This window comes from Numida meleagris, chromosome 1 (genome assembly GCF_002078875.1).
Source record: "Numida meleagris isolate 19003 breed g44 Domestic line chromosome 1, NumMel1.0, whole genome shotgun sequence".
NCBI classification, from domain to species: Eukaryota; Metazoa; Chordata; class Aves; order Galliformes; family Numididae; genus Numida; species Numida meleagris.
In genome coordinates, this window is record NC_034409.1 from 105,240,997 (window position 1) to 105,255,122 (window position 14,126).

The 14,126-nt window shown below is 41.3% G+C and overlaps 1 protein-coding gene across 1 annotated transcript in view; it reads right to left on the reverse strand.

Moving 5' to 3' along the window:
• Window positions 342-14,126, reverse strand: part of KCNJ6 (potassium voltage-gated channel subfamily J member 6) — a 37,878-nt gene continuing 24,093 nt past the window's right edge. Inside the window, exon 2 of the mRNA XM_021405488.1 lies at window positions 342-1,134. Coding sequence (XP_021261163.1) covers window positions 809-1,134 — 326 coding nt within the window. The 3' untranslated portion in view covers window positions 342-808. The remainder of the gene's footprint in view (window positions 1,135-14,126) is intronic.

Here is a 14,126-nt window from a genome sequence, read left to right on the forward strand (position 1 = left end):
ACCTGTTTGGGAAACAGTGAGGTACTCTAAAATAGCTGCCAGTCTGGTACACTGAAGAAGATGTCATGCACTAAAAGAGCCAGAGATATAGGGGTGAGAATCGATATGACACTCCGGATATTAGAAGAGAAGTGCTTACTCAAGGGGTAGTTTGTTTTTGCATCCCAATATTTCTAGAACTCATTTTCTAAACCTATATTAATTACACATCTATGTACATTATTTAGAAGTTCTTTACTACAGTACTTTTGTACATGCGTTGTTTATTACTAAATGTAAAGAGAAAGTAATTACATAAGGCATATGTACAGTATCATGTTGGGTTGCAGATCCCTCTGCACACCATCCTCTTAAAGCTGCAAGGCCCATTTTACAGAGGCTTGTCATCCAGTTTGCAAAGCTGTCCTGAAATGCATAAAAAAAACTGGAGCCAAGGCCCATTGCTTTGATGAACATCAATTAGTCTTTCCTTTTTATTTACCTTGTTTAGATTCCGGTGGCTTTTTTGTTATTTGAGGAAACCTGGAGGTCTGAAGTCAGAGAGGTGCAGAGGAAGCTGGCAGTCGTTATCAGGGTGGGGATGGAGATTCCAGTGAAAGTAATGGGTATTGCAGCTTTAACCTACCTCTTAGCTTAGTCTGTGAAACTCTTGAGTTTAAACTGGGCAGGTAGATATTTCACATCTGAAGCATTTATTTTCCCAGAATTAATGATGACAAGGAAGAAAAATAAAAGTGTGTGGAAGAAATAAAGGGGGAACATAAAGGGAAAAGTTAAAGATGGTCATGTGGCCCTTACACCTCTGGTTCTACACTTTGGACTCGTTCTCTAGGTTTGCCACATCACCGTTTCTTTCATTTTGGTCTTCTTGATTCTTCTCTTCCTCTTCAGTTTCCAGCTCAGCATGCTGGTCCAGCTTGCTGGAAACAGACCAAGTCAGGGGCAGTTCTGCTCGGCTGGCCATCTCTGCCAGCTCTTTGGCACTGTAAACTGGGGTGTTGGTCTCATATGTTTCATGAAAACTATTGTAGTCAACTTCATAAAATCCATCCTCCAGAGTGAGGACAGGGGTGAAACGATAACCCCACAGGATCTCACTTGTAACATATGAACTTCGAGCTTGGCATGTCATTCCTGTAACAGAGAAGGAAGAAGTGCTGTAATAATGACCCACTGCTTTCCCAAAACCTTAATTATTTTTTCAAATAGCCAGAGAAGTGTATGTAAAATGACACATGCCAGAAAAGTAATAGTCTTGACCTCATATGAGGTTGAGCTTAGAAAGTAATTTTATGGTGTGTAGGCTTCTCCTTCTATGCGTACATATAATAACATGCAGTACATCTGTGACCAAAGTCTTAACAATTCTTTATTATATGCCGTTCTTCTTCCTGTATTTAATTCATGAATAACTTGCCTGCTGCTGAGTCTCAGACTGCTTGTTGAGAATGTGATTTCCTTTTGTCATCCGTTTGTTCCCTGACAGATGACTTGTGTAACGAACCCACACCACCGCATTCAGCAGTTGCCCAGGCTGAGAAGCTTCTGCAAAACCTTTTCTCTGTTGGAGCTAAGTCCTGAGCCTGTGATCCACAGGTTGACTTGGTTTCCTAAGTGGCTGGAGCCACATTTTAGTTAAACTATACTGCTTTGATATTTGGGCTGGTGGTCAATGCACAAACATCAGCAAAGTTCCTAGGGGACACTGTAATATTGTGTGTGGTGTTGAATTTAGATGACTGGGAGTATCTTCTTTGTTACCTTCCCTTCATAGCTCTGCTGAACATCGTTCCAGCAGCTGCTGTAGTACAACAAATCTGTAAAGTACTAGGTCGTATTAAGAGACAAGGAGATAAGCAGCCATTCCGAGTTCAAACTCTAATTCAGGCTGTCCTCTGACTGAAAAAAAATCTGGACATGGTGGGGAGCTGTGACTTGGAGAACATGTCCCATCTGAAGCAGACAACTCAGGGAAGTACAACAATAAAATATTGTTGCTCAGTAATGGAAGGGGAAACTCAGCAGACTAGGAATAAGGTCAGGAGAAAGGAATTTATGAAGCAAATGCATATTCTCAACAAAATGTGTTTTCATGGAGAGGATGTGATGGCTTTCCTTTAATTATTTGTACATTATTAGCTATGTGTTCCTAAGCAAACCTCAGTTAAATACTATATGTCAAATACTTATTAAATACTGATATATATCCTCTGGATAAGTCTCCTACACATCAGGTATTTAGAAGGTAAACAACAAAAAAATCTTTCATTTGGGTGTACAAATGACATTCTCTAGAAATGACAATTATTTCTCTACCATATGAAGTGACATGGAGAGTTTCAGGAAGAGCAGATGTGGATAGCTGAATGTTTCTGATCTTTTTCAGGGCTGTGCTAGCTGCTCTTGATAATTCTGCCCTCATCCTCTCAAGTCTTTTCTTCAAGCTCAGGTAACTCATTTCTGACAGGTGAAAGCTACTATTCTTGGTACTCAACCTTTTCCATTTATACTGCTATTTTTACAAAACCATTTGCTGGCTTTTCCCATGCTGTGGTACTTCTCCAGTACTTTTCTCCACATCGCAGATGCTGAGGAGTGGTGACTCTCAGGACAAGCTTTAGCATGAAAACTGCCTCACTTTTTCTACTTGCTAGAAAAGAGAACATAGTTCTGCTCTGCTTACCTTGTCTTCCCCTGACTGGACTACTCAGGTCTTTGTTTTTCATGGTTTTTCAGCACAGGTCATGTTTGCATTTCACTTCTCAAGTCATGCACAAACAGAAATACAAAGATCTTACCATTTTACCGTTCATTTCATGGGTGTGAAGGAAGGAAGGACACCAGATATCATACGACCAAATTGTTCACTGTGAGATTTCCTGTATGATTTTTAGTCTAAAGGAGATCGTCTTCACACAAAATGACAGAGGAACTTGACAGCCCACAGAGCACTATGCAAGAGACAAATGCACTAGATGTGCAGCACCTTCCCAAAGGACCGTTTCCTTTTATAGAATTGTTGGGGTTGGAAAAGACCTCTAAGGTCATCTAGTCCAACCATCAACCCATCATAACCATGCCCACTAACAGCGTCCCTATGCAGAATTCTGGAATGGCCAAAAGAATGGATGTGATGTTTGGTAGGACATCCTTGACACAGAGATGGCGGCATTACCAGACTGGAGGCAGAGAGGGCTGGGAGCAGCCAGTCCTAATGTCTTTCTGCTATCTCAGATCCATCTCTGGTCTGGCTTCCCACCAGATCCTTTGGTATGATGTTACCCCTGGATGGGCTGTCCTCAAGCAGTGTGTCATCCATGACACTCATATGTTTCTAATTCCTTTCCTGGAGAAATTTAACTTTAAAATGAGCAGAAAATCTGGACTTTTCATTAAAAAGGCACTAAGATTAAATTAAAAAATACCGAAGTGCCTCCAAAACAGTGTTATCTTCCTGTGCTCTAACCAAGTACACACTGTTCCTGCTGTTTTGCTTAGGAAACATTAATTTGACCACTGGAAAAGAAAGGAGCAATTTTCTGTAGAAGTCAAGAAGATTAATAGAAATACGCTTGAGTTACAGTTCATTAAAATCTAGCCAAATCTGAAATTTTGACCCATCTCTGCTTTTTAATTTAGTCTCCCATTCCCACAATGATTTAATACTTGTTCATTTTCCATAGCTAGACAAAATAATTTCAGGGCTAGAATGAAAGAGTCAGGATTTTTGAAGCAAACAAGTTCAAATTAAGAAAAAGACTAAATCTAGCAAGGGGTGTGTGTTGAGAAAGGCTTTAAAACCTTAGATTACTAATATAGAATAGAGTCTGTGAATGGAGCGCAGCAATTCCAGAATAAAATGTCCCACAGTTGCAGAGACCCTTGAAGTGATTGCCAGTGAACCTGCGTGCATCTGGAGGCAGAACAGAGAGGTTTCTGCAAGGCTATATTGCATGGGTTTACCAGCTTGTGTCTGTGCTGGCCCAGGGTTCCTTGAACTTGTTCCTTTACCATATATTATCTAATTTACACACATTTTTTATTATATGTCATTGTTTTAAATTGTGCTAAAAAAGAAACGTGACTCATTATTTGCTCTAAATTCTGAAGTTTGTGGATGAGGCTGTATCTTGTGTGATGGTGTTTTAGACTTCAGGTTTACAAGTATTGCGTGGTTTATTTAGTAATCATGTGGTTTATGTGTAGCCAGAGATCTGCTGTACAATGCCTTTAAGAATAACTGTGGTTTGACATTTTGACTAGTGTTTCACTTCAACTGGATCCCTTCCGGGCAGATGAATGCTGGATGGGGAGCCTTTGGAGCTTCTTAGCTCAGCATTAATTGGACTTCTTCAAAATTAGCAGGGAAATTAGGAGACCCAAATAATTCATTTTAGATTAATTACAACTGTAACTGGAAGGAGTGGTCTGTTCAAGCAGGAGCGTTGCAGTGCATTGAAGACCTTGAGACTGGATGCTCAGATCCTGCTAAGTCCCCATGGCTGAGGGGTGTCAAGTGAAGCCAGGGTGGCTTGTGGTGACTGAAGGACAATCTCGGCTGCGCGGGGCAGCTGCCAGCCCCTGTAAATCCTTGTGAGGCAGCTCCACAGCCTCCTGCTCCATCTGTCTCTGCTCCCTGGCACGTTAGAAAGGCAGAAGCGGGATTAGGTTGCACCGCTGTGGGCTTTATCTTGCACCTGTTCATCTAGCTGCACGCTGGACTTTCAGCACAATGTGAGCTGATGAGACCTCTGATGGTTCCCCTTGGCTGTCTCACTCCTCTAAACTCACATAATCAGCCCTTGTGTTTGTAGCTTTCTCATAGGTCTTACTTAATAGCAGTGTTTTGGTCTGTTTATTTTATGTTTACACAGGCTGCAGCATCATAACTCAGTGTTGCCGGGCAAATTACCTCTGAAATAAAATTAATAGCCATATTACATTATTATTATGATTATTATTAAATTGTGCTTAATGTGCAGTTAGAACTTGGTGGGCTGTATCCACAGTCATAAAAGACTTGCCACTTCCTCCTGGAAGAACTGCACTGTTGTGGATACCATTCCTATGCTCTTCTTGTCCCATTTCCTGGGAAAGAACTATGCAGAGTGAATTTTGGCCCTTTGCAAGCTGAATTTTGGCCCTTTTTACATTACAGAAGGCAAAATAAATTATGGGTTTTGGGGAAGGAGATTTTTTTAAAGTGTCCAAGCTAACACTGCAGCATTTTCACAGTTTTGCTTTCAAACAGGAACAAAAAGATCCTGCTGACAGTGCTGGCTTAGTTCCATGTATCTGAAATCAGACATTAGCTACTATTTTGGATTATCCCATTACCATACAGCCAATTCGCCTAACATTTTATTTATTCCCTAAATGCTTATTATTCCTGTTCAACAGGTGAGGAGCTGAGCAGCACAGAGCCTTGAGCTGCACTGCAGAGTGAAGAGTGTCTTGTGAGCATAAGGCAGCCTGCTAAGCAACTTTCTGTCCCCCTTAAAGTTGACACACAGCTACTGCCCCAAGGTATCTGTGCCAGGGTGAAGATGCTGTGTATTTATCCATGGGTTAGGCTGTAGAGGTTTTGCTCACATCCATGACATTACATCCAGGCTGCCTCGACAAGAATTTGGGACCACGTTCTGGCTCCTGACGTGTTCCTCTCCAGGCAATCTAGGAGAGAAGGCTGAGGTGGCTCCCTCTGGCTGAATGGTAGCATGGGCTGGCTCAGTTTCTGTGCATCCCATCAGTAATTTTTCTTGCAGTTAGTATGTGAGGTTTTATCAAGCTTATTATTTGCAAGTGCAGTCTACGAAAATGACAAAATAATTCCTTCAAGCTGTTGCTAATATGAGGGTAAGGTTACAACCCCACCTTTGACTGCCTAGAGTTAATAATGAAATTGATGATATCTCCACATTCATTACACATGTGAAGTTGCCCTGTGCAGTTATTTTGAGGTTACAGATTGTTCGTGCTGTCTGCTGCTATTTAGGGTTATGCTTACCACTGTCTCACAGTGGTATAAAGATTTGGTGTGGTAACCCAGAGTGACTCGATGCCTTTCCTCACGGCACACTTAATTTAGATTTCATGATCCATTATACAATGTCATGTACACTTACCATGTATTATTTGACTTTGTGGTGGGAGTAATCAAAAATAAAACACTGTCAAAATGTTAGGGGAATAAGAATCATAGAGTCAAATACATGTTTGGGCTGAAAAACAGCAGTATTCAGCTCTAGGTCAGCGTACTGCAGATTACCCATAGGAACAGCCACACTCAGCTTTTGTGCTATGTGGGGTAGTTTTCATGACAACAGAACATTTTATTTTCAAATTCTGCTCCTGTGATAAAAAAAATGACTTGTAAGATATGTATTTAAATGAAATGGGGGGGGGGGGGGGCAATTATTGCAGCCAACTTTTGACTGCATCTTCTTGGCTGATGGTGACGTCAAGTGGATTTTGAGGCTCCGTTTAATGAGGATTTCCTCTGAGACAGACTTGCTGCTGCACAAGATCGAACCAGCTTCAGTCCTTGCATGGGAAGTTTGCTTCACGGTTCAGCTTGGAGTGAGATCTCAGCAGCTGAGGAGTGGAGAGGCCACAGAATGCAGTGGTGTCCCCATTTCTGGGGTGAGGAGATTTTTGCTCCTTTACATGAGTACTGAATTTTGTGTGGGGTCTCAGCTGGGAGCTGAGACTTTCAGGTGCAGTGTGTCCTAGCACACTACCTTCAGCCTCTCTTTAGTTGTAACATCCTCTTCTGAGTATTACTGTAGAGATTTCAATTTGCTTTGTCTAAAGGTTCATTTGTACAAGAACCTTTTAAAACCAAATGTAAACATTATAAAATCCTCTACTCCTTGAGATTAATTCCTGTGGCCTCTATACCAGCGTTCATGATGAAACTATTACTGTAGGAGTTATAAATAAAAAGGGAATTTTGGCTCATAGCATCAGAGCCAACTTTTGCACCTTACCTCAGGCACAGGTCAGAAAATAGATGAACTTTACTTAAACACCTTGATGATGGCACTAATATTGAGGTGATGAGATGAACGTGCACCTAATCTCTTAAACTCTGGTATGGCACAGTGACTTTCTGTGCTTGTGTTTGAGCATTGCTCCTGTGTTTACTAAGCACCAGCAGTGTGCTACAGAGATTCCATGATTCTAAATTCTATACAAAGTTCATCTTGGATCAGTCAAAGCATCCTGCTTTCATTCTGACTTTTCCAAACTTGATGTACTTATATAACATGAATAAGATGATCATATTTTAGTCTTTTTCAAAATATTAAAAAAATGCACTTTTTTTTTTTTCCCAAGTGGGGGATTTCATTGTCACTGAGATGATATTTTCCAATGGAAAAATGCTCCATTAGAAATATTTAACTTAATATTTCTCCTTTCAAGAATTAGAAAAGCATAGAGTATGTTGATTTGGAAGGGACCCACAAGGATCAATGAGTACATGAAATTCACTTCACTGAATATTTTGTATCTAATTTCTTGCTTTCTGGTTACATTGAGCTTAGTCTGAGAAATGCTACGCGCTGAAGGCAGAAAAGCTTATCTACATCAATCTCCAAGTGTGCTGCCATTTTTAGCTACAGTACCCATATACATTCTCAATAAACAGCTTCTCAAAGACACAGTACAACTACTATTCAGCCAATATTTAACCTTCATTTAGCCTTATATTCAGGCCTTGCCCAGCAAATCAAGCTTCCCGATGTGTATGAATTTAAATCATTTTTTCAGCTGCGCCTTTTCAAATGGACGGTGATTGCATTTTTATGCTGACTAAATCTGGGAAATTCAATATATCAAACAATGCAGCATCTGACCACAGGGAGAAGCACGTGGCAGAGATGGCTCTCAGAGTTTACCCCTCTACTCTGCCCTTGTTAGGCCCCATCTGCAGTACTGAGTTCAGGCCTGGGGCCCCCAGCACAAGAAGTATGTAAAGGTTTTGGAGCGAGTCCAGAGGAGTGCCACAAAGATGATCAGACAGCCCTCTCCTGTGAAGATGCCCCATCCCTGGAGGAGCTCAAGGCCAGGTTGGATGGGGCCCTGGGCAGCCCGAGATGATGGGGGGCAGTCCTGCCCATGGCAGTGGTTGAGGCTGGGTGGGCTGTGAGGTCCCTTCCAACCCAAGCTGTTCTGTGATTCTATGAAAGAGGAGGTCCCACTCAATGATTCTGGAACAAGAAGTACAGAGATTTCATACCCTATTCTGGAATACATTATTAGACTCAGTGGTATTTTAGACATCAACTCAGCACCATGCTTCAGTTCTCCTGCCAGACATCTACCGCAGGAGGATATAAGAGTGCAGTGCATGGCTGTATCTTCAGTGACTCCGCTTTCAAAACGTGAAGTGCTGATGAAAGAGACGACCTATCCTGACCTTCTCAGAATGCACTGCCATCAATCTGTGGGATTCCTCCTGAATTTTGGAGCACAGGTGGGATTCTCTCCTTCAGCATGTTGTGCGGACGTCCTGCTTTGCAGTTTCCTGATGAAACAGGGTAGGGAGTGGGCATTGAGGCACCAGGCTCCAGCTGAGCTGCCTGCTGCTGCCTCTGTCCTGGCAAGATTTTTGTGTTTTCGTAGCACTGCAGTTGCCCAGCTGCACACCAGCATGCCATGATGTTGTGCCATGCTTGCAGCATGACCTCAAGTTGGGAGAATGTAAAGGGAGCCTCTCTTCCTCCAGGAACTCTGAGTCCCCTCTTCTTTCCCTCACCTCTTGAAGGGTTCTGCAGGAAAAGCTGGATTTGGATAACAGGAAGGTGAAGAAGCCACTGCCTGAGCTGTTGCATTACTCATCTTGGGGAAGAAAGAGGTAGACTAGCTCATGTTCCTCACTGATCTGCAAAGACCCAAAAGCTGAATGAGATCACCTTCTCAGCAGCTGGTTCCTGTCTCTCCACCCCTTTCTGGGGAGCTAGAAGATGGAAATGGGATGGATATGAATCCCAGGAAAGAAAAATGCATCTTCTAACTTCAAAATCTAAAGTTTGATAAACTCCACCAATTTTTGAAAACTTGCGCTTTTATGTGCAATTTCATAAAATCTGCTTATTCTCCAAAATGTTCAGGCTAATGCTGCAGGATGCAATGGCTCAGACACACTTGAAGCAAGCATCCTGGTGCAATGCCTGGGGGTGGCATTGGGCAGAGCTGGATGTTCTGTGGGCTGCGTGCTGAGAATGTGGATCCTCATGTATTGATCTCAGAAAGTGGAAAAAGCATTGTTTGTGTGAGAGCTCTTTCAAGATGGCATCCTTTAAGACATATAAACAGAGAGGCAATCCTTTGTGGAAAAACATAGCTGACTGCTGTATCGGCTTTATGCTAAACAATGCACAGCCTATGAGACACCCTTGAGGAACATCTATTTAGAACACAATAGTAACTGGGACTGAGAATAGACCAAGACATCCCACATCACCGTTATGCCAAGGGATGGCTGGGAAAAATAATAATAATAATAAAAAAACCTATATTAAGAATGATGATTTCTGTGAAAACAGCATTTTTATAATGGCTTGTACCTGCTGCACATTTGTGCTGTCATGCCTGTGAGATAAGAATTTTGTTAAAATGCAAGTGAACTTTCTCACTTCTTGCAGTACAGACTTCTTAAACATATAATTTGAGTTTACATGTCTGGACGTTTTTTGTTTCTCTTCTTAAAACGGTACTTAAAAAAGAATAGAACATCCACTATTTGCTCTGTGCTAAAGATCAGTGACTTAGAGCTTTTTATAAAAATGTCACATTTTACTGTGGAAATGTTTGTGAACTCGGGATTACAGACAAAACAGTGTGAGCACGCAGCTTGGCATGCTGTAAAATGTAGGAAACGAGAAAGATCACTAGCTTTTTGACAGCAAAATATGAGTCACCCACAAAGTATTTGGTGGCAGTTTCTAGATTTGTGGCTAATGGCATTGCTGAAGCCTGGTTTAGCTGTTGTGAAGCAGGAGGAGGAGATGAAAGAGAGGTTGGGTAAAGCACTTGCTTCTGCCAGGCAGATGCTGGTAAGACGTGATGTCTGTAAATGCATCATTAAAAAAATGAAGAAATAAGCGATGCTTTATCCAAAATCACTTGGATTTTTGATAAGCAACAAAATTTGCTGGTGGGATTGACTGGGTGGTTTTGTAACAATGCGTCCTTTTAGGTGGGCTGGAAAATAAGCTAAACATGGGTAGGTGGTACTTGCTTTTAGCAGAGACAGCTTGAAGAAATCAATTTTCTAAAAATATCTTAGTTTCAGAGATGGTAATTTCAATTTATATTTTACCAGAAAGAGTCCCAGGAGGACTTGTACAGATTCAGAGGTGCTCAGTGGCTTTCAGAAGAAAGCTCTGGCTCTTGACAGCACCACTGGAACTGTCTCATGTACTGTTTGAGAAAGCCAGATGGGAATGGGGATGTGAGGAATGGAGAGATGGAATGGTCCAGCTCCATACACTGACTAATAACAGCACAACTGCTTTCTGGTTCTTACAGTAAGTAAGCAAGGCAACTAATGAGCTAATGTGTCTGCTTTGGGAGAAGAAACACCCGGGTTGGTTTTGTTAATATAGACATTCAGTCCTTTCATTTACACCATGAGATAAAGTTTAAGCAATCAAGTAATTGTTAGTGCTGTTATTTAGGACTGGTCATCTCCTTTATAAAAATCTTTTACAGGGAAATTTTTAAATAAATTAACCTTAAAAATTAACCCGTCATAATGATGATTTTTAATTAAAGTTTAAATTAGATGTATGGATTCAGTTGTTACCATTACCATAACAAAAGAATCAACCAATCCCTGACTAAAAGCAGCCCAGATTTTTGATGAACTTTTGCTGTTCTTTGCCCTTCTGGCTGTTATGAGAAGAAAATCATCTGTGCTGTTAAAATCCTCCCACTGAATCTCTAGTGCGTTTTGATTTTTTTCTATTTTTTTCAGTTCATAGGATGAGACTTAAGATAAGTTGATGCTTTCAGGTTAATAATGTCGGATATCTGTCAACTTTAGCAGCATATTTTGAAATGCAGTCCTGAGCAAAAACTGGCTGCCTTAGGGAATGAGATGCAAAATCTTTCACTTCTGAAGCACTGTTTAATATTCAAGTTATGTCAAAACCTGTATCCATATTTTAGCAGTGTGGCATCCTGGCTTGTAATAGGTGCTATTAATGTACCTGCTAGAAGATCAATAATCATTTTAGAAAAATTAATATTTCATTTGGTTTTAATTGACTTTGGCTTTGTTTGAGGTGGTGAGGATGGAGCTGAATTAGATCTTTAGTTACTGCCTAGAATTTAGCAATGAGTCCAATAAGGGAGGATAGCAGCAGTAAAACAGGGAATTTAGGGAAGCTTTGGTACTACTCTCCTGATACTTTTATTCTGGGAAAAAAAAACAGGAACCACACATTTCAGGCTCTAGGGTTTTCAATCTAGCACTTTCCTCAGTGCCTGAATTCATTTAAAAGGATTTAAAAAAAAAGAAAAGAAGCAAAACCCAGCAAAAGGGTATTTTGCTCCTTTCCCTGTTCATGCGTTTTAAATATTTAAGCTAACTGTCTCTGAGTGAGGCACAGACAGATGAATCCATGTGCTGTGCCTGATTTTGGGACAAATATTTCAAACCGTTGATGGAGCATGAAAGATTTAGTTTCTTTGACTTTCATACCTCATTTATGGAAGAAAGACTCCTTAGGACTTTCCACCACCATAAAAATTCTCCATAGTCTTAACAATATTTACCTAAGCTGGTGAGAAAAGTTAGTTGTATTAGTACAGAAAAATTACTGAGCTTGAGAGGAGGTGACTAGGAATAGGGTAAGCTGTCTGTGCAAGTAAGGAGAATATGGTGCTCACACCCAAAATCGTGCAGGTCCCAGAAGAGAGGCACCTAAGATCCTGCAGAGGAGGATGAAACACAATGAATGGGCTGCTGAAGCACCTTGTGTAATGGCCTGCATAATTTCATATGGTTCCACTGAGGGATTAATTTTTGTTTAATGTTGAGGTTAGGCTTGGTGTTGAGCAAGGATGCTAAGCTTTTTCTGTGAGAACAATGATCGCAAAGCACACCTTTGGCAAAGGAGTATTTGTCTCAGGATGCTGTGGTGCTATGTGAAAGCTGATAGGAACAGAGAGGATGGGCTATTGCAGCCCTCCCTGACCATGGGCACATGAATGCTTTTAGCTTTACCTCTGTGGGTTGTTTCATTCCTCTCTAGCAGTCATGAGGTGGCACTCTCTTACCAGAAGAGATAGCTCACAAGGATTTTGTTGTATGCATATATCTAAATGAAGAAAAACAAGCAATGCCTGGAAATGTTGTTAAGAGGTTATTGCAGAAGATCTTTTTGAAATGTTTGGGCAGGCAGGCAGCTGACGTACCAGCAGGATGCTGTGTGTTTGTGGCAGGAATGTAGTAGTTGGAGGAGGAATCTTGCTAACTTCTAGTTGAGCTAGAGGTTAGCAGCCTACTCGATTTTCTTCTGACTCCCATATAGATTTGAGGCGTTTCTGTGCGCCAGCTGCAGACTATATTCTTCTTCATGACAAGCACAATTACACAGTCTCTTTCTTGCAGCTTTTTTTACTGCTGCCAGACCACTGCTAATTTGGAGCACTTCACTGATATATGGTTTGTATAATGAGTGCTTGGCTGAAACTGGACATCCTTCACTCTGCTAATGTCCTGCCTCTCAAAAAATCAGCTAGAACAGGCTCTGAGTTTCAGAGGTAAAAGGGAGAAAAATGAAGCCTGGACCTTGCTGGCTAAAAAGCTCTACCTCTAATGTCTCGTATGAGTGTTTAACACAAAGTTTTAAAAAATGTATGCTGCAGCAAATGGAAAACACAAAGCCAGATTCCAGTCTCAGTCAGAAGCAGTTCAAATCAGGAACATCTTCCACCAAGGTACTGATGTTCCAGACTGTGGACATGACTCACATCTCCAGTTACAGACATCCATGGGATCCTTCCTAAGTCCTAAGCAACAAAGCAGATGCCTGTTTGTGAGCCATCATTCCTGGGCTCCTGCTGCGTACCTAAGAAATGCTTAACCTCTAGGATGGGAAAGAGAAATAGCATTTGTCAGAGCCCTTTTGGAAGCTTACTGACCCCTTCTCTCCTTCGCTCTTGCAGTGGACCAGACTTGGATACTACAGGAGTGCAGGGATGATGTTAAAGCCATTTGTGCTTCCTTTAAACAATGTAAATCAAAAAATCTAGAAGGAAAATGCAAGAGTGTGGAGACAAAGCAGGCTAGCAAAAGGGACTTGTTAGGGAGTTCAAGAAAGCACAGGAGGAACGTTGGGTCTAACCAGCTCAATGCCGTGTCCTTCTCTTCCCTCCCTCCATGACAAATGTTTTCTCTGGATGCCTAATGAAGTACAGTGCAACTGCCTTCACTTCATACTCCAAGCAGAGCTTCATTTATTAAAAGAGAGATAAAAGAAGCAAAGCCCTGCTTCAGGGATGGGTGGTATTTCATGAGTGCCACCTTGGCTCTTTTGTCCTGCCCCTCCTCTGAGTACCACTGTGGATCTGGGCCTTGATGTGGGTAGGTGCTCGTCACCCCCTGAGGCTGAACTCATGACTGCTGAATCTGAAATTAGCATGGGCAGAACCCCAAAAAGCCCAAGCCCAAACCCAAACATTGCCTGAAGAAGTCACTACAGAACTATCACAAGCTGTGTGTGTATATGCTTAGAACATTAGATGTTATTTGTTTGGTACAACCAGGATGATTTGCTGCCTCTGTTTCCTATCAATTTTTAAATCATGTTTTATTCTGATTTTACTGGAAATGGAGGCCAATGCAAATACAACAATGAACGTGAAGAATGTAGCCAATCAATTTGCATCAGAACGCAGAAGCTCAGCAGGGAATGAATTACTGAGACTCAGAAACAGTAATAGTAGTAGTGTTTGGGTATTATTTCCCAGGACTTTTTTTCTGAAAGTCTCAAAGGAAGGGAAAAAATATTGTTTTTGTTTTACAAATGGGGAAGCTGAGGCAGAGAACAGTGACTTGCTCCAAGGCCTCCAGAAGTTATATAGCAAATAAATACTACTGTAGTGAGAAT